The sequence below is a fragment of the Lithobates pipiens genome, unplaced genomic scaffold (assembly GCF_037356315.1).
Source record: "Lithobates pipiens isolate NorthernLeopardFrog02 unplaced genomic scaffold, aLitPip1_a1.2 Scaffold_16, whole genome shotgun sequence".
NCBI classification, from domain to species: Eukaryota; Metazoa; Chordata; class Amphibia; order Anura; family Ranidae; genus Lithobates; species Lithobates pipiens.
Window position 1 is genome coordinate 98632588 of NW_027507748.1, and position 25433 is coordinate 98658020.

The window sequence follows — 25433 nt, forward strand, 5'->3', positions numbered from 1 at the left end:
TCAAAAGGATGAAACCATTTCCCAAAACTCAAATAGAATCAATTCAAATTAGAATACAATAGCAACGACTAGATTAAAATAGAAAATAGCAGAATAGTATAGAAAAAAAACAACAGAATAGAATAGAATAGAAATAATATAACCATCTTCCAAAATTCTAATTTAGAATAGAATAAATTTGAATTTGAATAGAAAAGAATAGAATAGAAAAGGATAGAATAGAAAATGAACTAATGGAATAGAAAAGAAAAGAATAAACAAATAGAAAAAGAATATAATTAAAAAAACAATAGCATATAATAGAAATAATCTAACCATTCCCCCAAATGCAAATAGAATCAATTAGTTTTAAATAGAATAGAAAAAAAATAACAGGGAGATGGCTATATTCTTTTTATTCTATTCTGTTGTTTTTTCTATACTATTCTGTTATTTTCTATTCTAATCTACTCTTTTTTATTTTATTTAAAGTCCATTTTTTATTATATATATTTTTTTAATTATATTAATTTCTATTCTACTCTTTTCTATTTGAATTTCAGAAGATGGTTATTCATGTTTTTATTCTATTCTTTTTTTTTTATTCTATTCTATTTCTATGTTATTATTTTTATTCTTTATTCTATTCTTTTTTTTCTATTCTACATTTTTTCATTCTGCATATGTCTACTGACATCTATATAAAGATTTAAAGCACTCTGCTTGCCCCTCCCATCAGCCGTGAGCTGCTTGCTTTGCATAGATGAGAACAGAGACTCAGTGCCAGTGATGATGTCACTGGGTCTTAAATAGGGGATGTAATGGAAACGGAAGGTTTTGTTTAAAAATGATTTTAGCAGTTGCTGAAGACCCAGGGAAGGCAAAATATAAGCATATTAAACGTAAGCTTTAAACTGTCTCCACTTGTTTCTAGGTAAACATGTAGCATTTATAAGTACAGAAAACAATTAAGAGCTAACATAGCAGTAATACGCTCATTATGACATCAGATGAATTGGAGCCAATGATCTTTGGGTAAAAATAGCACCATTGTCATACATAGGCTGGTCAAGGTTTTTCATGCATTCGCTCTCTTCTCTCATGAAAAGTATACGGCACATGGTTCCTATTTACACATTAAATGTAATTTTTATTACAGTGTATCTATTAGAAAAATATTATCCCTGTAAATCTTCCGTTTGCTGTAGGAAATCGATACTTTCCGGTTTTAGCTCAGGTTCCTGATAACAGAAATTCACTATTAATTGACTGAAAGTTTCCTGTGCTGTATGTCATCTATGACACTGGGCAATTAAATGAAAAGTTAATGTATCCTGTTTATGATTGCCATCATTTGCATTAACATCTATGCCAAAAATAAAACCGGGGGAAATAAAACCATAAAAATAAGTGTGTTTACATAAAAGTGAAAATCGGCTTGATATACGGGTTTGTAGGGTCCAGCAAAAGTCACGGTCTTAGTCCAGACATACATCAATAGAGTTAGTGGTAGACCCACACTAAGCATTATGTGCATTTTAAGTTAAATTCCAGTAAAAGAACATTAGGAGCATAATGAAAATGGAAGGTGCATTTTACCTAAAGCCCTCAAATACAAATTGGTAAAAAGAGGCTGGCAATACTAAAGATTTAACAATAAATAAATAAATTACTTACCCCAGTACCAGCTTCTGCCTACATACTGGAGGCACCAGGGGCATCCCCATGCTGGAGAACAGTGTTGCAGGCACCCAATGTTGCAGAGAGCTCCTGGACCTCCCTGCACACTATACTAGAGCTTTCTCTAAGACCCACCTTGAATTGTGATTGGACAGTTAAGGAGCAGCCTATTAGTGATGTCATCCTGGCGCTCCCCATTCCATCAAGCATGCTCATACAACTTGACTAACAGAACTCTACCAACCAATAGAACCTGGCTGGCTGAAAATGCTGCTCTTCCTGCCCCCTCAAGGTGATTGCTGTTGAGCAATTTATATCCCTTGAAAATTCAGGTTTTAAGCAACCACATTAAATTCCCAAACTCCAAATATTTCTTTTTTTTTTTTTTGCAAAATGAGCACCTTCTGGCCATACATAATAATAAAAATTGGACGGGGATTTTAAAATTTCCCTATTATATCAAGGCCAAAAAAAAATGTTCTGGTAAGAGTTCCAACATTTATATAAAACTTACATTTTTGGGTGGACCAACCCTTTAAGGCCTCTTTCACATGACCGGATACGTTTTTTTTCTCAGCAGGAGATCCAACTGCTGATTTCCTGCTAAGCTGAGTGGAGCGGCCAGATCCTTATCTGCTCCCCTTATACAGAGTGAATACAGACACAGCTCTTCTCTATGGGCACCCAGATGTAAACGGACCGGCTGTCTGTTTACACGCAACTGCCCTCTGATTCGATCCAGCCAATTGGAGGGGAATGAACCTTTTTTTTTTTTTGCAGGATCGGATTGGACCCAGAAGTAGTCGGATGTAAATGACACAAGTCTGTTTACATCTGACTGCCCATAGAGGACAATAGATGGTCCGATTAGGTCCACCTGAAAAACAGGCAGGCAGACCCAATTGGACCTCTTGTGTGAAAGGGGCCTAAAGCTGAACTCAAAAATCTTACCTAGCAGTGGGCACCTCACCACACACTGCAAGTTTTAAATGCTTGTTGAACCTAGTGATATAGGCATAAAGTGTTATATCCCTGGTTCCAGCGGGCTTCCTTAATCCATGCGACCATCCAACATTGCCCCAATTTGAAGTGTCACTAAAGGCATTTTTTTTTTGGATAAGGGAAGGTTTTAACGCCTATCAGATTTTTTTTATTTGCCATCTGTGCTCCATTGGGAAGATTTCCCTTCACTTCCTGTCCCATAGTCAAAACCGGAAGTGAAAGGAAACCCCTCTAAAGTGAGGAACGTGTCACCAGAACTAGTGATCCCAATGGAATATTTCCTCTACATTCTTGTTCCAATGTCAACCCAAAATGTGGGATTTTCTTTTGTGTCCACTTTCGATGATAACGGTCAACAGGAAAAATAGGGAAAGTAAATCTCCCTAACAGGGGGGTAAAAAAAGGGGGATAAAAAAAAATCTGAGAAGAGTCCTAATCCATTTTTTTTTTAACTTTATAAATACTTTAATGCCCCGTACAGACGATCAGAAATTTTGTCAGCAAAAGTCTGATGTGAGCTTTTGGTCGGAAATTCCAACCATGTGTATGCTCTATTGGACTTTTGCTGGTGGAATTTCCACCAGCAAAAGATTGAGAGCAGGTTCTCTATTTTTCCAATGGAAAAAGTTCCGATCAGAAATTCTGTCTGTAGCAATTCTGGCGCGCAAAATTCCTACACATGCTTGAAAGCATTGAACTTAATTTTCTTGCCTCGTTGTAGTGTTGTACGTCACCGCGTTCTTGACGGTCGAAAGTTCAGAGAACTTGTGTATGCAAGCCAAGCTTGAGCGGAATTCTTTTGGAAAAAACAGCCAAGATTTTTCCAATGGAAATTCCGCTCGTGCCTCCGGGGTATAAGACACTTATGCCATGGTCAAATGCTCTCCTCCTCAATGTACAATGCAGGGTTAATAACCCTGCATTGCACATAATGAGGCCAAGGTACCACCCATAGATGGGTAGAAAAAAACAGCGTTGGGGCCTGCTTCACCAAGGAAGGGGATAAATAGTATACCTTATCCCAACACCTCTGAACAAGCATTGAACCCTTCCAGTGCAGGGGACCACTGCAAGGTAATATTTCCTCTAATTCCTGGTGTCCAGTTATAAAGGAAACCTTGATTTAAAAAAAAAATTGTAGGTTGCTATTGCTTCTATGCCAACTAGATCACAGACCGGCATAAGTCAGAATCCCCATTGTTCATACATGTGGACACAGAATCAAAAAGAATTAAAACCATCTGAGCAGTTTAACAACCAGGATACTAGCATGTGCAGGAGGAGAATTCTGCAGTCACAGCCCCCTATTTCTATCAGTATTGGTTTCCTTTAAAATAGAATGTGCACTCGTACTATAATCTTAGTCTTTATTTATTTAGCAAACAGATATTTGATTTAAAACCAATTCTATTCCAATGTCTTCTTACTTTATGTAATTGAGAATAAGTAGCTCATCACTCCCAAATGTAAATGCAGCCATCTAGTGTATAATATAATTAACCTGTTTAATACATATAGATTTCCCTGCTAAAGAGCATTTGAGAAAATTGATGTATCACAGCTAATCCCTCTATTTAAGGTCACCTTACACAGGAACACACAGATCTAGATGAGGAAAGTTATATCCTGTGCAATTAGTATAGAGGTTAACACAGCTGTCATCTATGTTAATCCTTTTAGTGAATGAAGTACATGGCTGTGCATGGTAATAGGGCGTTAAATATTCCCAAACATGGTGCGGCTGTTAGCTATCAGTCACATGGGGGCACTTTTTTATGAAGTGCTGTATAACTAAATGTGCTTCAAATCTTACATAAGGACATATAAAAAAGATTCAGGAATTAGCATGTATGTTGTTCAATATAATATTGTATGCTTTTTATGTTAATAAATCAACTACAACGAATAAAATAAAGGTAACATAGGAGTGTGTTCAGGTATAATTAGAAGTCGGATACTCCACAATACTAGAAGCAGTTGTTTTACTTGCTTATTTTTTTAAAGTTGTTGCTTACATGAACCTTTTTCAACTAGGGTGCCATGGAACACTGGGGTGCCTTCTGAGCTCTTCAGGGGTGCCTTTGCAAAATACCTAAAGAAAACTGCCACAAATTGCCAAAAAATTATCAACAAGCCAGTAACTCTGCAACATTACAAACTTGGGAGTGAACAGCCAGTTATGGATTGATAAGGAGGACATCAGGTGCCTGCAAAGTATCCTTGTTTGTCTCTCACATTAGCAGAGAGGAGAGAAACTGAGGGAGAACAGAAACAATGGAATACTAGTCAGTACCCATTTGCAAAGGTGGAGCAAAAAAAAAAACACTTCTAATGCTTGGTGGCCCAGGTGTATGGATGCTGCTGCAATAGTTTTTTTTACATTTTAGAATTGGGTGCCTCAGAACTGTACATAATTTTAATGGGTGCCTTGACTAAAAAGGATGAAAAACACTGGCTTATGCTCACATTACAGATTTTTAGTCGGTTAAAGTGTAGGTTCAGGTTCACCTTTACAGAAAATCTGTAATGCCGCGTACACATGACCGGACTTTTCGCCAGACAAGGTCCGACGGTCTTGTCGACAGACTTTCGGCAGAGGTCCGACTGACTTTCTGAACAAAACGGACTTGGCCACACACGACTGGACTAAGTCCGTTTAAAAACCTGTTCGTTTTGAACGTGATGACGTAACGGGACTAAACAAGGAAATTCAATATCCAGTAGCCAATAGCTGTCCTTGCGTCGTATTTGGTCCGTCGGATTAGCACACAGACAAACAGTTTTCCCTATTTTTAGTCCGTCAGACTTGAGTCCGTTGGATAGATTTGAAACATTTTTTATTTCTAGGCCTGTCGGACTTTTGGGGAAAAAAAAGTCAGTTGGAGGGCACACATGATCGAATTGTTCAACAGATTCTGGTCCGCTGGACCAAGTCTGCCGGAAAGTCTGATCATGTGTACGCGGCATAATGTGTACTTACACTGGACCCTTTCCTCATACCCCTTGGTCCCGCTATACTGGAGTCCCGCAATCCCCCAATCCTCCCTATGAGACACCAGGTTGCTGCTTCACTGCTCCGGGATTTCAAATCCCCTCTGCTTAACCACCTATTCGTACCTCTCAGTGTGTACAGATGTGAGGCATTCTAATTAGTCGGCACCGTCACATGGACGGCATTGGCCAATCAGAACCTGCCTAGCCTATTTGCAATTGAGTAGAGGAGAGAAAGCCAGGAGAACCTTATTTTATCTGAGACATCACAACATTTTAAACAGAAATAAATAAATCTCAACCATAAAAAGCCCTTGGTTGACCCAAGGCATCCATACCATGGGTTATCTTCCAGTGTTGGCCAATATTAATTTTGATGCCCAATTTCAATTTCTATTCATTTTTAGTCGATTTAAATCTAATGAGTTTAGTTAAATGGTAATGCATTATTTAAGCATTGCTCTAGAATTTGTAAATTCATTATATAGTAAAAACCATATAACATGTTATTATTTATGGTATTAAGGTTTGAAAATGCACTACAGGCACAGATTTAGCCATTGTGATATATTCCAGTGGTAAATTTGGCATCAAATTTTGATTTTGTTTTAGTCAAATTTTAGTTATCTGAATTGTTTTACTTTTAGTTGACTAAATTATTTCCATTAATGAAATTAGAACTATTTTAGTGTTAACACTGACGTTGACAAAGCAGGTTTAGGCTTCCCCTCACTGCCCACTGCAGTTTTCTCTGATGGCGATATGGATTCCTCATCTAACAACTAGCACCCATCATTTTCCTGTTTTGGAACTGAATACCAATTTGTATGTACGCCTAACATAGGCAAGTGTTGAGCAACATTGTATTTTGCGTAATTTCTTGAGATGTTACCCAGAGATTAAAGTTCACGTTTAGCTAAAAATTGAACTGTAGCTATAATAGCAGCCACCCATCATGCTCATATCTGCTATAACGCTAATAAAATGCTAATAAAAATGTATGGGGAACCTGGTCACATGACCCGTGCAAAGCCAATTGTTATATGGTTTGCAGATTATTTCTCCCATGAGCATCTCACTTGCTGTGTAGACAGCTGCTGCTTTTTCAATGTGTGGGAATAATACATGCAAACTGGGGAAAAGAAAATCAAAAGCTGAGTTGTTGTCTGTAACAGACAGAATTCCTACTTTTTCTATCAAATTAAAAGGAAACCCTTATTAGTTGCTACAGGCAACAACTCTACTGTTGTTTCTATTTCTTTCCAGGGTTTATGAATTTGTGCAAGGTCTACTACCTCTGTAGAGGGCTTCCCATCATACTTCCAGGCACCTTATAAACAATCAAAGGTTGTAGAAGACTCCCAATAATGCACTTTGGTATTGAATGAATGAATGAATGAAATACTTATATAGCGCACAATGCGAACTGAATCGCCTCTAGTCCTTCACTACCCACCTCTGATTACATGTTGCCATGGTATTGTGATATTGGTGTCTCATGCCGAGAAGCTGTCACAAGACTTGAGAAAAGAATTGCTAGATGCTGACACACCATCCATGGAGACAAGATGGTGCCTGTGACTGACACTGATTTATGAACCTCTGTAGGTAACCCTTAACCACTTACAGACCGGACCATTTTGCTGGTCAAAGACCAGACCACTTTTTGCGATTCGGCACTGCGTCGTTTTAACTGACAATTGCGCGGTCGTGCGACATGGCTCCCAAACAAAATTGACATCCTTTTTCTCCCACAAATAGAGCTTTCTTTTGGTGGTATTTGATCACCCCTGCGGTTTTTATTTTTCGCGCTATAAACAAAAATTGAGCGACAATTTTGAAAGAAAAAACGCATTATTTTTTACTTTTTGTTATAATAAATATCCCCAAAAAATATATAAAAAAACTTTTTTTTCCCTCAGTTTAGGCCGATACGTATTCTTCTACATATTTTTGGTAAAAAAATCGCAATAAGCGATTATTGATTTGTTTGCGCAAAAGTTATAGTGTTTACAAAATAGGGATAGTTTTATGGCATTTTTATTAATAATTTTTTATTATTTTTTTTTTACTAGTAATGGCGGCGATCAGCGATTTTTATTGTGACTGCGACGTTGTGGCGGACACATCGGACATTTTTGACACATTTTTGGGACCATTGTCATTTATACAGTAATCACTGCTATATTAATGCAGTGATTCCAGTGTAAATGACACTGGCAGTGAAGGGGTTAACCAGTGGGTGGCAGTGTAGAGGTTAAGTGTTCCTAGGGGTGTGTTACTAACTGAGGGGGGGTTGGGCTTTCATTTAGTGAACACTGATCTCTGCTCCAATCACATGGAGCAGAGATCAGCGTCACTAGTTGCTAGGCAAAATGGAGAAATGCTGTTTACACAGCATTTCCTCCATTCAGCCATCCTGTGAGACGATCGCGGGTATGCCCACGGCGATCGAGTCTGCGGGACCCGCGACCGGACTCACGGGGGTCCCGACCAGCACGCGAGCATGCCTGCCGGCGGCGCGCTCACGATGGCAGGGTGGCATTGAAGATTGGACGTACCTGTACGCCAATATGCCTGCCCGTGCCATTCTGCCGACGTGCATCGGCGTGCGCTGGTCGGGAACCGGTTAAGCTACATCTCTGAAGTTATCATCCAGGTGTGTTTTTCCCCAAAGTACATCCAAAAGGGCTATTTAAATGAAAGGTCCGCATACTAAATCTTCTTATATGATCTCTTGGGATTCCCTCAAAGGTTACAGGGTCCATACGAGTACATGAGTAGATTTCTGAGCAAGAAAGGCAGAGCGATCTTTTGACACTTTAAATGGCAAAGTGTTACCTGGCCCTGCACCCAAATAGTGCATGCAAAGTGAATGAACCAATCCTTATGCAGTGTTTTTAAAGTGGTAAAGTGGTTAAAGTTTAAGGGGTAAACCCTTATATATCTCCATTGAATTGACTGGTCTCAGGTGATACACAGAGATGAAACAAATCATCCTACATATGTTGTACCTGTTGATCTGCAGTTTTTTTCTTCTCTACAGCCTAAGTCCAGAATTTATCATTTATAGAGCTTTCTAAACTGTCAGAAAAAGGGGACGGAGAGCTGAAATCACACTCTGCAGAGCTCAGCGAGGAGAGCTCTGAGAGCTGATTTGAGGGAAGGGACACCCCCCCCCCCCCTTTTCACACAGCACACAGGAACACAGCTGGAGATGTCAATTAGCTGAAGGTTCCTTCTCTGTCATCTTTTTTCTTTTGGTGTCAGGAAAACTTGTAAGCATTGATTCATGCTAATAGCAGAGGAATGGAGCAGCAGGCAGAAATGACACTTAGTGCTCTTAATTGGGACAAGTACACACTATAGAAGGATGTGCTTTGTTCATATTTTATGTCTGAGGTTTACCACAACTTTAAGGTATGCTGGGAAATATGTGCCTGAAGTGTTAACTATTTCCAATATTCTGTTTTAGATTCTGATTTTGATGTTATTACTCTGGAAACTAACTATAGTCACACCTAGTGCTGAAACCAATGTTTGACTCAGAATTTCACATGAAGACACTGCTCCATTTATAATTAGCTTCAAGCTTCCTTACAGGGATTTGTTCTTTTAGGATAGAAGTGATGAGTGGTGGAGTGGGCTGTTGCAAACTATTAACCTTACCTCTGTCTATGGTCTATGGTTTCTCACAGATCTCTCTGTACTCCCTCATGAAGTCCATTAAGAGCCTTCTTGTTTCTTGGGGCCTTAGTGCAGCATCACTGAATATAAGCAGGTCAGACTGACTCTGCCCAGAAATATCCTAGACACATTTAAACAAGCTTATTCTGTGATCACTTGAACAAGTAGCTCCACAGCCAAGGACATTTGGTATGTAGGGAAAGAGCAGGGAACAAGCTCTTGGTAGGTTGATGCAAAATTTATGATTCTCCAATATATCAGTACTTTGACAGTGATTAGCAACAATATGCTTTATGTTTTTTGTTTCTCTTTCTTGATGCTGTAACTGGTGCCAGAGACGCACTGACATATTTCATGTGGGATTAGATATATATTCAGCAAGTGATTGTACTTTTGTCCTTTCAGGGTGGAAAAATACCTATTAGATGGACAGCACCAGAAGCCATTTCCTATCGCAAATTTACATCAGCAAGTGATGCCTGGAGTTATGGCATTGTACTGTGGGAAGTCATGTCATATGGAGAGAGACCGTACTGGGAAATGTCCAATCAAGATGTAAGAACATACTCAAAAACGTGACTTAGTATGTTTGGTGTATTTATTTATAATTACCAACTAAATATCTTTGGACCAGGCGGCTGTAAAAACCTAAACAAGGCATTTACACTCCACATTTTATCCAAAACTATAAACTTTATCAAGAAACTAAAACAAAAAAGTTTGGTCTCTATATACAGTTGCACCACTTTAGCAAACCTGAGTAGACTCAACCAAAGCCATTGACCATTGTATACAAGACAGTGTGTACAGAACAGTGAGGACCACCCTCACTGTGTGACAGAGATTTTCTTTCAGAGCTATCTGGCACACCATCTTAAGGCACCTGGATGGGTGGGGGTGAGGGGGGGGGGGGGTTGTCGGTAAAATCCAAATGCCAAGTCACTTTCTGGGGACTCGGATTCTTAAATATCTGTCTTCCATTGCTTACACCCAGCTCAGCCCTCTTTATGCAGTGTACAGGATGATGGGCAGGTAAATGCACTGATCATATCATGTAGTCCTCTCACCCCCCTCCCCCAGCTTGACCTGACAGCTCTACCTTATAGCATGTGGCAGATAGTCAGAGTTGTCACCAGCGCTGTCAGGGTGCAGAGGCCAGTAGAGGACTGATAGAAAGGATAGCCAAACCTCCCCTGATCCCCCCCTCCTCCTCCCAGATTCTGTCCTGGACAACTCCACACATCTAATAGATCCCTTCATGTGTGAAATGCTATGTCTGATGCAGAAATTAAACTAGTGTGAGCCACTGTCTGTACATATTGGGGGGTTGGCTTGTACTGGGATAGTCTGATGAGAGTGATGGCTTGAGACACCATTGGGAAGAGCACAGGAGCCCTTGGCAGGTAATGTGTGCAGATCGGGGTGCAGGGACCCTCCATGTGTAGATTGGTGCTGTACGTCCCGGGCCATATGGCAGAGTTGTCATCGGGTGACCCCAGGCTCCGGACAGCAAGCACGTTCATTCACAGTCCTAGGATAACAACCAGTAGATGCAGGAACATGTCAGAGCATGTCACCTCCCATCCCATATCCTGGCTTTATAGACATTAGTCAGGGATTAGTGTTTTGTCAGAAGTCTCCTTGCATGTTGCAATATTTTTGGCTTTCTCCTATAGATTACTCTCAGATCTGTACATGGATGAAAACAGCATGCTGGTATCAGGCCAGCCAGCCCTGCCTTTATGTCTGTCCCTAGTAATAAACCTACAACTGGCCATCATGGACCTGGGAAATATTTATAGTGTTAATGAATATGTGCAATAAATGCCCCTCCCCCTCTTTATTTATTGGCCAGCTGTTACTTTACTGGCAATTTTAAATTACATTTCCATTTTAGGACATGTTTGTGCTCAGTGCTGTGTGTAGTTCTGTTCCAGTAAAATACCAGCCTTATAATCACTTTCCTATTCAGAGCATTGGTAGCGAGCGCAGGGCTGGCACCAGCATAAGGCTGCTTAGACAGCCAGCTTAGGGCACCAGGCTAGAGGGTCAGTAGAATCCAAATCCTCAGCCATATGCTGGGGATTTGGATTTGTTAATTACCCGTCAACTGTTCCCTAACACTGCGCCCTCTCTCCTACCAGGTGCAGCATGGAATTTTACTTTGCCTCACTTGCAAACTAGTAGCCAGTAAGGAGAAGCAGGAAATGCATAATCCCGCCCCCTCACTACACACTGCCATTTGCACTGCCATTTACACACTGCAGCTCAGCACAGCTCAAATTTTCAATGATGTGTGGCATCCTTCACACTGTGCCCCATCACATTAGGGGTGCAATGTGAAGGAGGTATAAGCACGGCTGTAGACAGTGAAAGGATGTGGGTGATAAAATAAATTGTATGCCATATGGGGGTGGGGGAGGTTGCACATGGCACGTGGGCAGAACCGTACAATTCCAAAAATGATTTCCATTTCTCTGCCCAATATTAGAATATTTTCTTTTGCATGCATGTTTGAAGTGAAAATACATAGATAACTTCTGTATTATGAAGAAATTTCTGTACTTTAGAGATGTCTATATCTCATCTGGTAATTAGGAAGGTAAATAAACACAAGTCAGTATCCTTCCCCAGTCTAAATACTTGTTCTAATAATATAATTCAGAGCACAAGGCCAATAATGTATAAGTAAAATAAACAAAATATAACCCACAGAGAGATGCAGAAATGAAAGCATATCCAACATATGTAATCCATTTCTCCTACAATATATATGTAAAAGTAAAAAAGATATACAATGAATGTTTTCTGTAAAGAAGAAATAAAACTGTGGCACAATAGGTACTCCTTGCTTGTAACAGATAGATTAAGTCTGCTAACTTTATGTTGATGAATCTGATATCTTGGCTGATTTACTAAAGAAGTAAAGCATTTTCACTTTGCAAAATTAATCTTTACTTTAGAAAGGAAATTTCACTTAGCGAATAAGGTGACGTTTTGTTGACTTCTATCATCTAATATCATGCAGGCAAAAAAACATTAAAAAATTTCCTTGCGCATAGTTGGGTAACTTCTGCTAAGTAGATTTTTCATTACATTCATCAAGATAAATGAAAGCTCCCTTTTAAAGTGAATATGCCTTACTCCTTTAGTAAATTGGGTTTGAGTTGTCAATGTCAAATTTTCTGTTCACCTTGCAAGGAAATTTTAAGTTTGCACAGTAATTTTCTCTTAGCTTAGTGAATGATGTGAAAATCTACTGACTTCCAACATCCAATCATGTGCAAGCAAAAATATATTTTTTTTGTATCACCCTTGCACATAATTGGGTATTCTTTGCAAAGTGAATTTTCATCACATTCATCAAGTTAAGAAAAAAAATCCCCTTGCCAAATGAAAACTCCCTTGCAAAGTGATCAGCCTGTTTGTCTAAAATTTATTGGAAAAAAAAGCATTCATATTTTTTAGTACAGTAAGCACTATGGAAGAATTTTCACTGTGAAAAGTTGATTACACAACAAGTAGTCTATGGCCAGTGCCCAAGCGGTATGTCACCAATTATGAATTCTGCGGTCAGCTGTTCACAAATTCTTGGACGTGTCCTGAAGTGAACAGTTAGTGTAGCAGTAGTCTACCCTGAGCCAAAAAAATGATCTAATACTTTTGATTTGCAAATTTGATTTGCTGCAATATTTCTGTTCAGTCTGAAATTGGAACTCCAGGCAAAAATTATAACCTCAGCTTCTGAATGATATGCCTCATATATAAACCTTACTTACTAGTATTCTATTCCGCACAGTTCTGTAACATTTTTGCATTTACATTTTGAGAATCACCATTTTGATGAATGACCATAGGAAAAAATGGCTGCTGAATTTCAGCTTCCTTGAAATGGCCACAGATTGATCGAAATTAAGGGGCCATTGGAATTTCGATCTATGGCCATTCAGAGCATTCAGTCTAAGGAATAACTGTTGGAAAATTTTGCTTTGACACGCAAAGCACTTGCTACCAAAATACAGTAGTGCAGCAGGGAGGATTCCATCATCCACCACAAATGTGTGGATGAGGAAATTGTTTTGGTTGGCTAAAAAAATACGATCTATCTCTGGCCAGCTTAAAGTTGTTCTAAAAGTAAAAGTTTTTTTTTCACCTTAGTGTGTTTTCTGCGCCGAATCCTGATCCAGAGCTGTGCCTGAGAGCAGTGGCTCTCTCAGCACTTTGTCTCCTCATTGGAAAGGGAGACAGAGAGGCAGCAGCAGGAGTCAATGGGCAATATATACTGTATTTTTCGCTCCATAAGACAAACCTGACCATAAAATGCACCTAGGTTTTAGAGGAGGAAAACAAGAAATTCTGAACCAAATGGTATACTAAAATATTTACCAGTGCTCATGAAATGCATCCTCACCAGTCCCATAGATGCAGCCTGACCTGACATCATCACATCTGCCTGACAGAAGACAGAGCAGTCTGAGTGGCCACTGCAGCTGTACTCTATTCGGCTGCTCGGGCTGCTCTGTCATCTGTCCAAATGACAGGCCCAGTTGGCATTCGCAAGGGCTTGGGATGTCTGTCCTCCGCTCTCCTGCCTCTCTTCTGCCGGTACCAACGTGGCCGTGGTGGGGGGGGGGGGGGGTCGGTGCCTGCAGAGACAATTTCATTATCTCCTCTCTGCGTCAAATTGTTTCCGAGCATGCGCAGGAATTTTGCGCATTGGAATTTGTACAGACCATCAGAATTTCCAATTGGAACTTTTTCTGACCGAAAAATTGAGAACCTGCTCTCAATCTTTTGCTGCCCGAAATTCTGCCAGCAAAAGCCTGATGGAGCATATAAACGATCACATTTTCCGACCAAAAGCTCTCATCGAACTTTTGCTGGCGGAATTTCCGATCGTGTGTAGGGGGCATAATAATTGCTTTTAATTACTTTTAATTACTCTGAGCTCTGCTATTATCTACAGTACCTTGCTCTGACACCTATTAAAAATGTGTACCCCAGTCGAGCATTAACATTTCTCTTTAAACTAACTACACTCCTGGTGGTTCTGATAGTAGAATCCTTTTAAATTATAGTGTTATTTTATTTCAAGTAGCCCTAAATCTAAACCTGCAAATATGTCTAATGCTTCATGGTTGTAGCACTGCCATCGCTGAACGCACTGCAGCCTTCCCCTTACACTGACGTTCTACAGCAGAGTCATGTGACAAGATGCTGCAGTGTTGCCAAGAAACCCACTAAGAAGTTAGCTGACTGGGACCTTATTTCACTCAGACTAAAGAGTTGCAGCGTTTTCTGGATACTAATAGCTGGATATGATTAGCAGGTCCTTGACTGAATGACCACCCTGTACAATAACACATAATCCGATACTTGAAAATAAGTCAAGGTGGACATACCCTCAAAGTGCTTTCTTCTCTTGTCATTAACTCATTTAACAACATCTGTAAGTTTAACATCAAGTCACATTTTTCTTTTCATACATCACCAGCAACAATTAGAAAAATGAGGCATTTATAATCTTTAAGACCATTTTCCAGCCTTTGATTATTTGTTCATAGAAAGAACTTAATTTTTCTGCGCACTGCCAAGCCTCTCCTACATTATTGTAGGCTTACATAAACACCAGTTGACTAATTAAGTGATCAAATGTGACATCAAAGTAAAAATATATATAAGGAATGTAGTCATGTGATGCAATGATTTCATTTTATTTTTTTTCTTCCTCTTAAGTGAAACATTTATGCATGAAGGGCACTTTAAGTAATCCGTAGCTGGGGTGCTATTATTGCAAACTGTTTACCTTGCATGTAATGAAATCCATATTTTACCCAAACGTACCCTTTAAATAGATTTTTTTATTTTTTGTTGTCCTTTGTGTAGGGCACGTGGAAGATTTAGCTTGTTCATTCGAGCAAATATTTCAACTACGAGCTAATTATTGTGGTTTAGAGATAGTGTTTACGGTAATTTGCTGGCAGTTTTCTTAAAGGGGTAATGACCTATGAACATAAACAAATGACAACCATAAATAAGGCAGAAAGATGTTTTTATGTTACGTTTGCAGCAAAATAGCATTGTAATTCTAAAAAGAGTATTTTCCCTATTAACAGGTTATTAAAGCGGTAGATGAAGGTTACCGGCTGCCACCACCCATGGAATGTCCAGCTGCCTTGTATCAGCTGATGCTAGACTGCTGGCAGAAGGATCGAAACAACAGACCAAAGTTTGAGCAGATTGTCAACATCTTGGACAAGTTAATTCGTAATCCTAGCAGCCTGAAAGTCATCGCCAATACGGCCACAAGGTGACGCTTCAAAAATGCTGTTTCTAATCAAATATTTTATAGTTATTTCTGGTGGTTGGACATCAAGGGCTTTTCACATCTCACACAGCTTTTGTAAAACATGGTTTCATTTTGATTTTGGTGAGAAGAAAACAGCAAGACTAGAATAGGTCTTTATCCTCAGAGCTTTGGTTTTTGTCTGTTTCATGGGTAGAGAGCTGAAATAGTGACCTGTCAAGCAAAATACTCAAAGACACCCAAAGAGCACACTGTGGGGTTTATTTACTAAGACTGGGGAGTACAAAATCTGGTGCAACTGTGCATGGTAGCCAATCAGCTTCTAACTCCAGCTTGTTCAATTAAGCTTTGGCAAAAAAAACTGGAAGCTGATTATTTTCTATGCAGTGTTGCACCAGATTTTGCACTCTCCAGTTTTAGTAAATTAACCCCTGTGCTCAGGCCCAGACTGGCCATAGGGAAAACTGGGCATTTGCCTGGTGGGCCGAGGCCACCCACTCCGTGGCCCGTTGATGATTAGGCCACACAGCAGGAGGCCAGCGGCAACCATGGCCTGAACATGGGTAACACAGGCCGCAGCCGCCGCTCACCCACCTCTATGCGGGTGTGCCTGTGTCATCTCTGGCGGCTGCATGGGCTGAGCTGTGTGTCACTCTCACACACAGCTCAGAGCCGTGCTGACAGTTCCGCTCTCCTCCTCCAGCAATGGGCGTCTGCATGGTGGGGAGAGATGCAGGCTGCTGACAAAATGTTTCCCCCACTCATCCCCTCCTTCTCCTTCTCATGTTGGCAGCATGGGGAAGAAAAGGCTTTCCTCTCTGTTCTTCTTCCCTCGCCATTGGCCACAGCGGAGGGCCAATCAAAAGCAACTAGAGGAGCATCATGGAAAATTTAGTCCCAGAGATAGGTGGCCCAATTGTTCTCAGCAAGAACAGACTGCAGTCCCCAGCATGCTGGGGTGAAAGAGAAACCCCGGAAACAAGCTGAGCAGTGCTTGTAGTAGCTACTACAGGAGACATGGAAAACAAAAGAGAGGACTGTGCTGGGGGAACTAATAGCCCCAGCACCACCAGAGAGAGCCACGCTGTACCTGCACCACCAGAGAGAGAGCCACGCTGTACCCGCATCACCAGATAGAGAGACACGCTGTACCCACATACCAGAGAGAGAGCCACACTGTACTGCACCACCAGAGAGAGAGACACGCTGTACCGCACAACCAGAAAGAGAGCAGGTCAGTGTCACTGGGCAGTGTGGGCACAATAGGAGACAGACAGTACTAGCTTTGTATGGTCACACTAGGACTGGGACATTGTAATATAAAGGGGACTGCGCTGTAAAGGGGCACTGTAATCATTGCAGTGCCCCTTTACGGTGCAGTTCCCTTCATATCACAGTGTCCATGCTAGGGATGACATGTATCAATGCAAACAAAAGTTTTTCAAAACGCCCGTTTTTTTGGGAGCAGTGATTTTAATAATGCTTAAAGTGAAACAATAAAAGTTTAAATTTCATACCTGGGGGATGTCTATAGTATGCCTGTAAAGGGGCACATGTTTCCCGTGTTTATAACAGTCAGAGAGCAAAATTACATTTCTAAAGGAAAAAAAGTGATTTAAAAGTACTTGCGGCTAGGGATGAGCTGAACACCCCCCGGTTTCGGTTCACACCAGAACTTTCGAACGGACCCCAAATTCGTACGAACGTTAGAACCCCATTGAAGTCTATGGGACTCGAACGTTCGAAATTAAAAGTGCTAATTTTAACGGCTAATATGCAAGATACTGTCCTAAAAAGGGTTTGGGGACATGGCTTCTGCCCCAGGGGACATGGGTCAATGCAAAAAAAGTTTTAAAAATGGCCGTTTTGGCAGGAGCACTGATTTTAATGACGATTAAAGTGAAAAAAAAAGTGAAATATTCCTTTAAATATCGTGCCTGGGGGGTGTCTATAGTATGCCTGTGAAGTGCCATGTGTTTCCCGTGTTTAGAACAGTCCCTGCACAAAATTACATTTAACTGAAATAATGTCATTTCAAACTGCTTGTGGTTTTAATGTTATATCTGGTTCCTGCAATATGGTTGAAAATCATTGAGAAAAATGGCATGGGTAGACCTCCCTGCCCATTACCAGCCCCTTTGAGTCTTGTACGGGTATTAAGGGGAACCCCGTACCCATATTAAAAAAAGGAAATACGTGTGGCCCCCAGGCCCTATATACTCAGAACAGCAGTATACAGGCGGTGCAAACAAGACAGGGACTGTGTAGATTTGTTGTGTTAAGTTGAATCTGTTTGTAATTTTCAACTGGTACATTTTTAAAGTGTAGCTCCAGTCAAAAAAAACTATTTTTAAGCTTTTTGGAAAACATAGGGAAGGGTTATCACCCCTGTATAATTTATTTTGCCGTCCGTCTTTTTTCATCTCACTTGCTGTTGTCTCCTTCCGTTTGCAGTAGGAGAAGTTTGTAAGTTGGATGTTTGAAAGTAGGGGCCTGCCCTATATGCTCTGCAGAAATGGCGGAACAAGGTGTTGGTTTTGCCACAACATTGTAAGCCCTCAAAGTGACTCTTGGTGGGCGCTGGAGCGCCCTGCTGTGAACAATTGTATCAAGAATTGTAATTACATGCCATTGTTGAACAGTGGTAGAAAAATTGATCTTTGGTGGTTGTGGTGCTGGTCCCACAACACTATAAGTTCTCACAGTTACTCTGGGTGGGCACAGGAACAGGCCCTCCTGTGAAATATTATATCAAGAATTGTAATTACATGTCCCTGTTAAACAGGGGCAGAAATATTGGACCTTAGGCACTGGTGCTGGTGCCACGACACTGCAACCTCTCCCATATACTCTAGTTTTATTGCAGGAATTAGCCCTGCCGCAAAGCATTGCATCAAAAATTGTAATTAAACGCCGTGTTAAACAGGGGCAGAAAAATTGGGCCTTAGGCACTGGTGCTGGTGCCACGACACTGCAACCTCTCCCATATACTCTAGTTTTAGTGCAGGAATTAGCCCTGCTGCAAAGCTTTGCATCAAAAATTGTAATTAAACGCCCCTGTTAAACAGGGGCAGAAAAATTGGGCCTTAGGCACTGGTGCTGGTGCTCTATTTAAAACGAGCAAGATAGTTAGCTATATAGGTGGATATAGCGGTGTATACTGGGTTCAGAGCACGCAGACAGCACGCACAATCTCCTAACACTGACTGCAAGCTCTATTTAAAACGAGCAAGATAGTTAGCTATATAGGTGGATATAGCGGTGTATACTGGGTTCAGAGCACGCAGACAGCACGCACAATCTCCTAACACTGACTGCAAGCTCTATTTAAAACGAGCAAGATAGTTAGCTATATAGGTGGATATAGGGGTGTATACTGGGTTCAGAGCACGCAGACAGCACGCAGGTGGCACACTATTATCCTGTTACTCCTTATCAATTTATTTTAGGTTTATACTGTATGTACTAGCTTAAGTAGATATAGCTTTCTTGGGTGCTTGGGGGCAATTAAGTGCCCTCGATGCACTCTGATGTGGCCATTGTACAGGTATACTGTTGTACCAGGAGAGCTCTTTTTTTGTATTTTCTGTAATTTTCTGTCATTTTCGTACCTTGGATGCAATGCTATTGTTGTAAAAATAAATAAAGCAAAGAACAGGAAATAACCTTGCTGTGGCGATGGTAGTGGGGAGGCTAGCATGATTGTTTTTTTTCCCTAAATTTGACAAGTTTACAAAATAATGTGCACTATTCTCATGTCTCCTTTACTTTCCTAAGAATGTATAAGGTTTTAGTAGGCCTTTTACCGTAAAATGTCAGTCAAAACATTTTGGGTATTTTTGTTTTTATTTTTCCTATAGCATGGGTAAAAATGAATTGCTTTGTTAGTCTTTTTTTTTTTTTTTTCTTTAGATCAGACTAAAGCACAGAATAGGCAATAACTATGTTTCTATAGCATGGGTAAAATTATTTGCTTTGTCCTTTTTTTTTTCTTTATTAATTGTATTTATTTTTTTTAGATTGGACTAAAGTGCAGAAAAAAACAATAACCATGCTTCTATAGCATGGGTAAAAATAATTTGCTTTGTCTGGCTTTTTTTTTTATTCTTTTTATTTTTTTTATTTAGGACTAAAGCACAGAATAAAAGCCTTGGAAGGGCTAACATTTTCCCTGGATTTACCAGGTATACAAAATAATGTAGATTTTTTTTTTCAGATCTCCTTTACCATTCTATGGCCTTCTGAACTTTTAGTGAGGGATAGTTACATACTTTGTCAGTTTACTTTTTGTAAATTTTGTTTATATCTTTGTTGGGGGTAATTTTTCTCACGTCTTGTCATTATGATAAGAAGTAAAGGTTAATCTATTTTTTATTTATTTTTTATTTATATACTGTATGTCAGACAAATCACATTTGTGACACAATACAGTTTGCTTACATAGTGGTCAAAAACATGAAAATGCAATAGCTCAATGATCAAAGAGCATAGTTAAAGAAATAGAAAAATAGAAAAAAATGCTGTCCTGCACACAATTGGGAGAACCAGCAGTGAACAGTGCTAGCGATCATTATGCAAGAGGTAAATAATCACATACAGTGGGGAAAATAATTATTTGATCCCCTGCAGATTTTGTAAGTTTATAATTATTTGATCCCCTGCAGATTTTGTAAGTTTGCCCACTTTTTTTATATTTGAGTGAATTGCCACCAATATACCTGTGCCGAGAGCGCGCATCTTGCACGCTCCCGACACAGTTACCATCGTCTAACCGAAAGCTCCTGAGCGCTCCTTGTGATCGAGTGCTTTCGGTCCATGTGACCGCCGTGATCTTAAGCCATGCCCCACCTCTTAGCGCCATAAACCCCTTAAAGAGCAGGGAGGCACCGACGCCAAGAGGTTAAAGTCATTACAAAGAAAATATAAGGGACAATGATAAGAATATATTTAAAATGTAAAGATTATTAAAGGAGCTTTCCACTTTCATCAAGAAAACAAAAGGCGTAGTGTTACGTGTTAAGGGCAAAACTTTTTTTTTTTTTTTTTTCCATTTTGCATAGTGTAATGTTTTTTCTTCCCATCTGTGTCCCTTTGGGGAGATTTCCCTTCACTTCCTGTCCCATAGCCAAAACAGGAAATGGAAGGAAATGCCCCCGAAGTGAGGGAATCCCAGTGTGTCACCAGGGTCACCAGAACTAATGCCCCCATTGGAAGATTTCCACTTTATTAGTGTTTTAATGCCAACCCAAAATTTGGGATTTTTTTTTTCTTTCGCTTTTGATGATAAGGGTAAACAGGACAAATAGAGAGGGTGAATCTCCCTAATTGGGGCGCAGCTAGCAATAAAAGCTGATAGACATTCTAATTGCTCTCCACTCTATCCCAAAATAAATAAAAAAAAACACATTTTGCCTTTAGTAACATTTTAAACAAAATGTTAGAACTCAAGTGAAAAACAAGATTAAAATGAATTTTCCATTGAAAGATAAAATAATAAAAACTGTTTTTGCTGCAATAATCACCTTCAAGCCAGAGATTTCCTCCACGGCAATTTGTCTGCTGCTAGATGTCCTGAGAGGTCAAAATCATATTCTTACATTGCTTCCATTTAAAAAAAAAATAATGCATTTATCAATGATTACAGAGCTGCATTCATTTTTATATCTGCTTTATTTGTACACTATGTCATTTTACAAAGTAAATAAATGAACAAAATAGCAATCTTTTTAAAACTTTTTTTAACAGAAGAGATGAATTTTCTCTCTGAATTGTTTCTGCTAAGAATCTGTCCATGCTTCCATGACAACTGTCTCAAATCCCTACTCATAATTTATGTTCCAAGCTCATCAGGGTACCGTCCAAAGTTTGGAAACTGATGCATAATGTTTAATGTTTCAGGCAGGCCTTTGCATATCATTGCCAGTCTAAAAGTTTCTACTTTAATGGTCACTGTTTAGTCAACAGATGTATGGAAGCTTGTAGGATAGCTACAAATTACCACCTGCTAAGAAGGGACACGAGAACGGCTCTTGATCGATGTTGTTTGGCATTTGAGAAGCCATTCTGTAAATCATCTTGTATGTATTCCTAATAGGGCTATTGTAGATTATAGAGTCACAGTATTTCCCTGCTAGGCAAATGTATTATTAATTCACGTCACCCCCAACTCTATTCCCCGTGCTTTTATAGCAGTTAATTTGCTATGTAGGGTAGACAGAGTATTTACATTTCATTTTTTTAAACTAGAATCTTGGATTGCACCCTTGTTCTGCATTTGTCTATCCATGTTAATAAGCATTACACAATACCATCTAAATCCCAGCTCACTCAACGCCTTTAACCATCTTTGTCAGAAAGCATTCCTGAAACTTCGATCATATTGCTTTAAATTGCTTCATGCTTCCCCCAGCACTGAACAAAATAAACACACAAGCCCAATGAGTGGAAAAAATGGTACTTTTGAAACAAAATGATATTTTGGGAGCGGTGACGAGTGAAGAGAACGGCTTAAAAACTACCCAGTTATGCACAGAGCATTTCCCAGAAAACAGTACTAAACATGCCAAATTTGATTTAACTATCTTTACAGACAGAAAAGAAATTATTTTTGTGGGAAGTCATTAAACACCCATAAGTCTATTACCATTAGTAGGCCAATTACAGGAGTCGATTGCCAGTGCTGGCAGTCATGAAGCCACAGAAGAGCAGTTATAAGCTTATTGCTGCTGAAGGTCCATCAGCTTTCCAGTCTGGAACACAGAGTTAGCTTCTATATACAGTCATTTGCTGACAATGTATAATCACAAATACCATTCAAGTGTTACCTTGCTGCAGTGTTTATACAAATTAGTTCAATTCTGTACCCCCGTCAACATCATTGTAGTGTCCCAATGATACTTTACCTATAATTACCATATATTCCATGCACCTACAACAGTTTTGCTCCTGAGGAAAATAAAGTAAATTTTCCTCACGGGGGAAAAAAGTTCCTTCTGATCCAACAATGGGATTCATTCTCTGGATGAAAAAAATTACCAAAACTATTCAGAATAATTGTTAGACAATCCCTTTTCACTGCTCATAAGGCAGCTTATATCATCTTTAATTCCTTGCAACCAGCCGAGTGCCAAGGCCATGGCGTCTGCTCTTGCTCCTCTGAAGTCCACAAGACAAATGATGGGCCACACACTGAAGACATTCAACTACAGTCAGGCTGGGTTACGTTTGCACACATTTTCAAATATATAGTATCGATAAGCTGCAGCCTTGCCTTGGCACCCTAATGTACTGCAATCCTAACACTATAGTTCTCCCAAGTTGGAGCACATATATAATAATGGATAGATTAAGAACAGGTGTCCCTAGAAGGAGTCCACCCCTTCTTAAAGGCACAGGGACACACTGGACACCCAGCAAAAGCGCAATGGCTGATAAAGGTATCCAGTGTCCCCCCTCACCAATTCCCCAACTGTACCAATGGCAACCACCCCAAAAACCATGGCCAAAATATTTCACCCACAGCAAGACTCACTCCCCAAGTGGGAGTGAGGGGTGTGCTGTCATTGCAGTAAATCTTGGCTGGAGTTGGATGTTTTCAGTGTACTGCCCATAATTTGGATGGTATACAAAATAATTACAGTATATGGCATATGGGATATCATAAGTTGTAAAAATACATCCAACCCTTTTTTAAATTCTGATTCTTTCCATTACTATTTGCAGGTATCAGGGGTATTAATAATAAATAAATAATAATACATTTTTCAAACCCTTATTTCTGAAACAAAAATCCACTTGGAATAAGGCCAATGCCACACAGACGATTGTGTCATAGCAGCAGTATTACTGTAAATGGCTTAAAAAAATTGAGAAATACGTTTCCATGTCTTGCTTCCTTACAGGTTGGATAAGCAAGATGTTGCTCCCCCATTAGTGACTAGAGTTTGGTGAATGGTTTGGGCCCAAGCAAGAGTTTGGCCCAAACATCGCCTGTTTGCCCATATGGTGAACATCTAAATTTTGGATGTGGCACAGTGCATTATAAGCACTGATTGGGCAAAGGTTTACCCAGTCAGGACACAGTGAATAGCTGGTGGTTAAGGAGCGGGGCTGGGAAGCTGGCTGCGGCATCCTTCACTACTGATGAGCCATCAGCTGTCAATGGGCTTCCCCACTGACAGCTGAAACAAAAACCCATTGCCATCAATAAAAAAGTGTTAAAAAATAAAATGGCGTGGGGGTCCCCCCAATCCATATCAGGCCCTTCTCTGAGTATGCAGCCCGGAAGGCCAGGAAAGGGGGGGAGACAAGTAAGCACCCCCTCCTGAACCATACCAGGCCACATGGCCTTAACATGAGGGGTTCTTTAGGGCCCATTCACCAAAAAAGTGTAAAAAAGTAAAAAAAAAACACAGAGACAGTTTTTGACAATTGTCATCCACATAAATCTATCGTCAATCACAATGACACTGCCACTGCCAACCCAAAAAAAGAACAAAAAAAATGCCCCCTATCAACTAAGGCAAACTGTTGAATGCCTGGCTTGCCATTTAACAGTTCTTATATAGGTAATAGCGGGGCCACCTGGTGAAGTCACCTGGTGGCAACACCCCTTGTGATGTCACTGACTCAGCATGCACCGGTTGGTGATGTCACAAGGGGTGGTGCCACCAGGAGACGTCACCAGGTGGCCCTGCCCTTACCTATATAAGAAGTGTTAAACGGTAGCCAGGCTTTTCGCAGTTTGCCTTAGTTGATGGTGGGAAAAAATGTTTTGTTCTTTTTCAGGTCCGACGGTGGCAGCTGCATTGTGATTGCCGATGGATCTACATCGGGGAACACAGTTTTTTTATTTTTAATAAAGGAATTGTCAAAAACTGCCTTTTATTTATTTTTATGGGCCCCACCCAGGGTTGTCGGAAAGAGGTGTATATATATATATATATACTTGCGAAAGTATTCGGCCCCCTTGAACTTTTCAACCTTTTGCCACATTTCAGGCTTCAAACATAAAGATATAAAATTTAAATTTTTTGTGAAGAATCACCAACAAGTGGGACACAATTGTGAAGTGGAACGAAATCTATTGGATATTTTAAACTTTTTTAACTAATAAAAAAAATGAAAGACAACACCCCACTTTTCATTTTTTTTATTAGTTAAAAAAGTTTCAAAAATCCAATAGATTTCGTTCCACTTCACAATTGTGTCCCACTTGTTGGTGATTCTTCACAAAAAATAAAAATGTTATATCTTTATGTTTGAAGCCTGAAATGTGGCAAAAGGTTGAAAAGTTCAAGGGGGCTAAATACTTTCGCAAGGCACTGTGTATATATATATATATATATATATATATATATATATATATGCATAGGGGCAGCGAGATTGGAATAGGACTAACCCCAGATTAATACTTGTATAAAGAAACATGTATGCGGCTTAGCAATTGTCCAACCAAAAATTAAGCATCATGGGGTTCACAGGTTACCACTTAATATATAAAACTGGGAAATGTAGCAAGATGGTGCCATTCCTGGTGACGTCGATCTGATGAAACACATAGGGCATAGCTTTCCAGCATCATTGTATCACTTCATGTTGGGTCTGTGGATTGCATCGCATCTCAGAATTCCTGGTTTTTCATGCTATTGAATATTGTACAGACTGTAAGTGTATTTTAGACTACTTAACAACAATTAAAAATAAAGCAGTATTATGCTTTGGGATCTAATTTTAGAAAAGAGAAACATAATAACTGTGGTTCTGGGGCCTGCTGTACAGCTCAGTG

At 39.8% G+C, this 25433-nt stretch overlaps 1 protein-coding gene across 3 annotated transcripts in view; it reads left to right on the plus strand.

Annotated features, from left to right (window-relative positions):
- EPHA3 (EPH receptor A3) overlaps positions 1-25433 on the plus strand; it is a 512923-nt gene that overhangs the window by 464532 nt on the left and 22958 nt on the right. For 2 of the 3 annotated variants that reach the window (XM_077480166.1, XM_077480165.1), the window contains exons 14-16: positions 9745-9894; positions 15456-15649; positions 19774-19830. In XM_077480166.1, the coding sequence (XP_077336292.1) occupies positions 9745-9894; positions 15456-15649; positions 19774-19830 (401 nt within the window). The remainder of the gene's footprint in view (positions 1-9744; positions 9895-15455; positions 15650-19773; positions 19831-25433) is intronic. The other variant, XM_077480167.1, reaches the window with a different exon arrangement.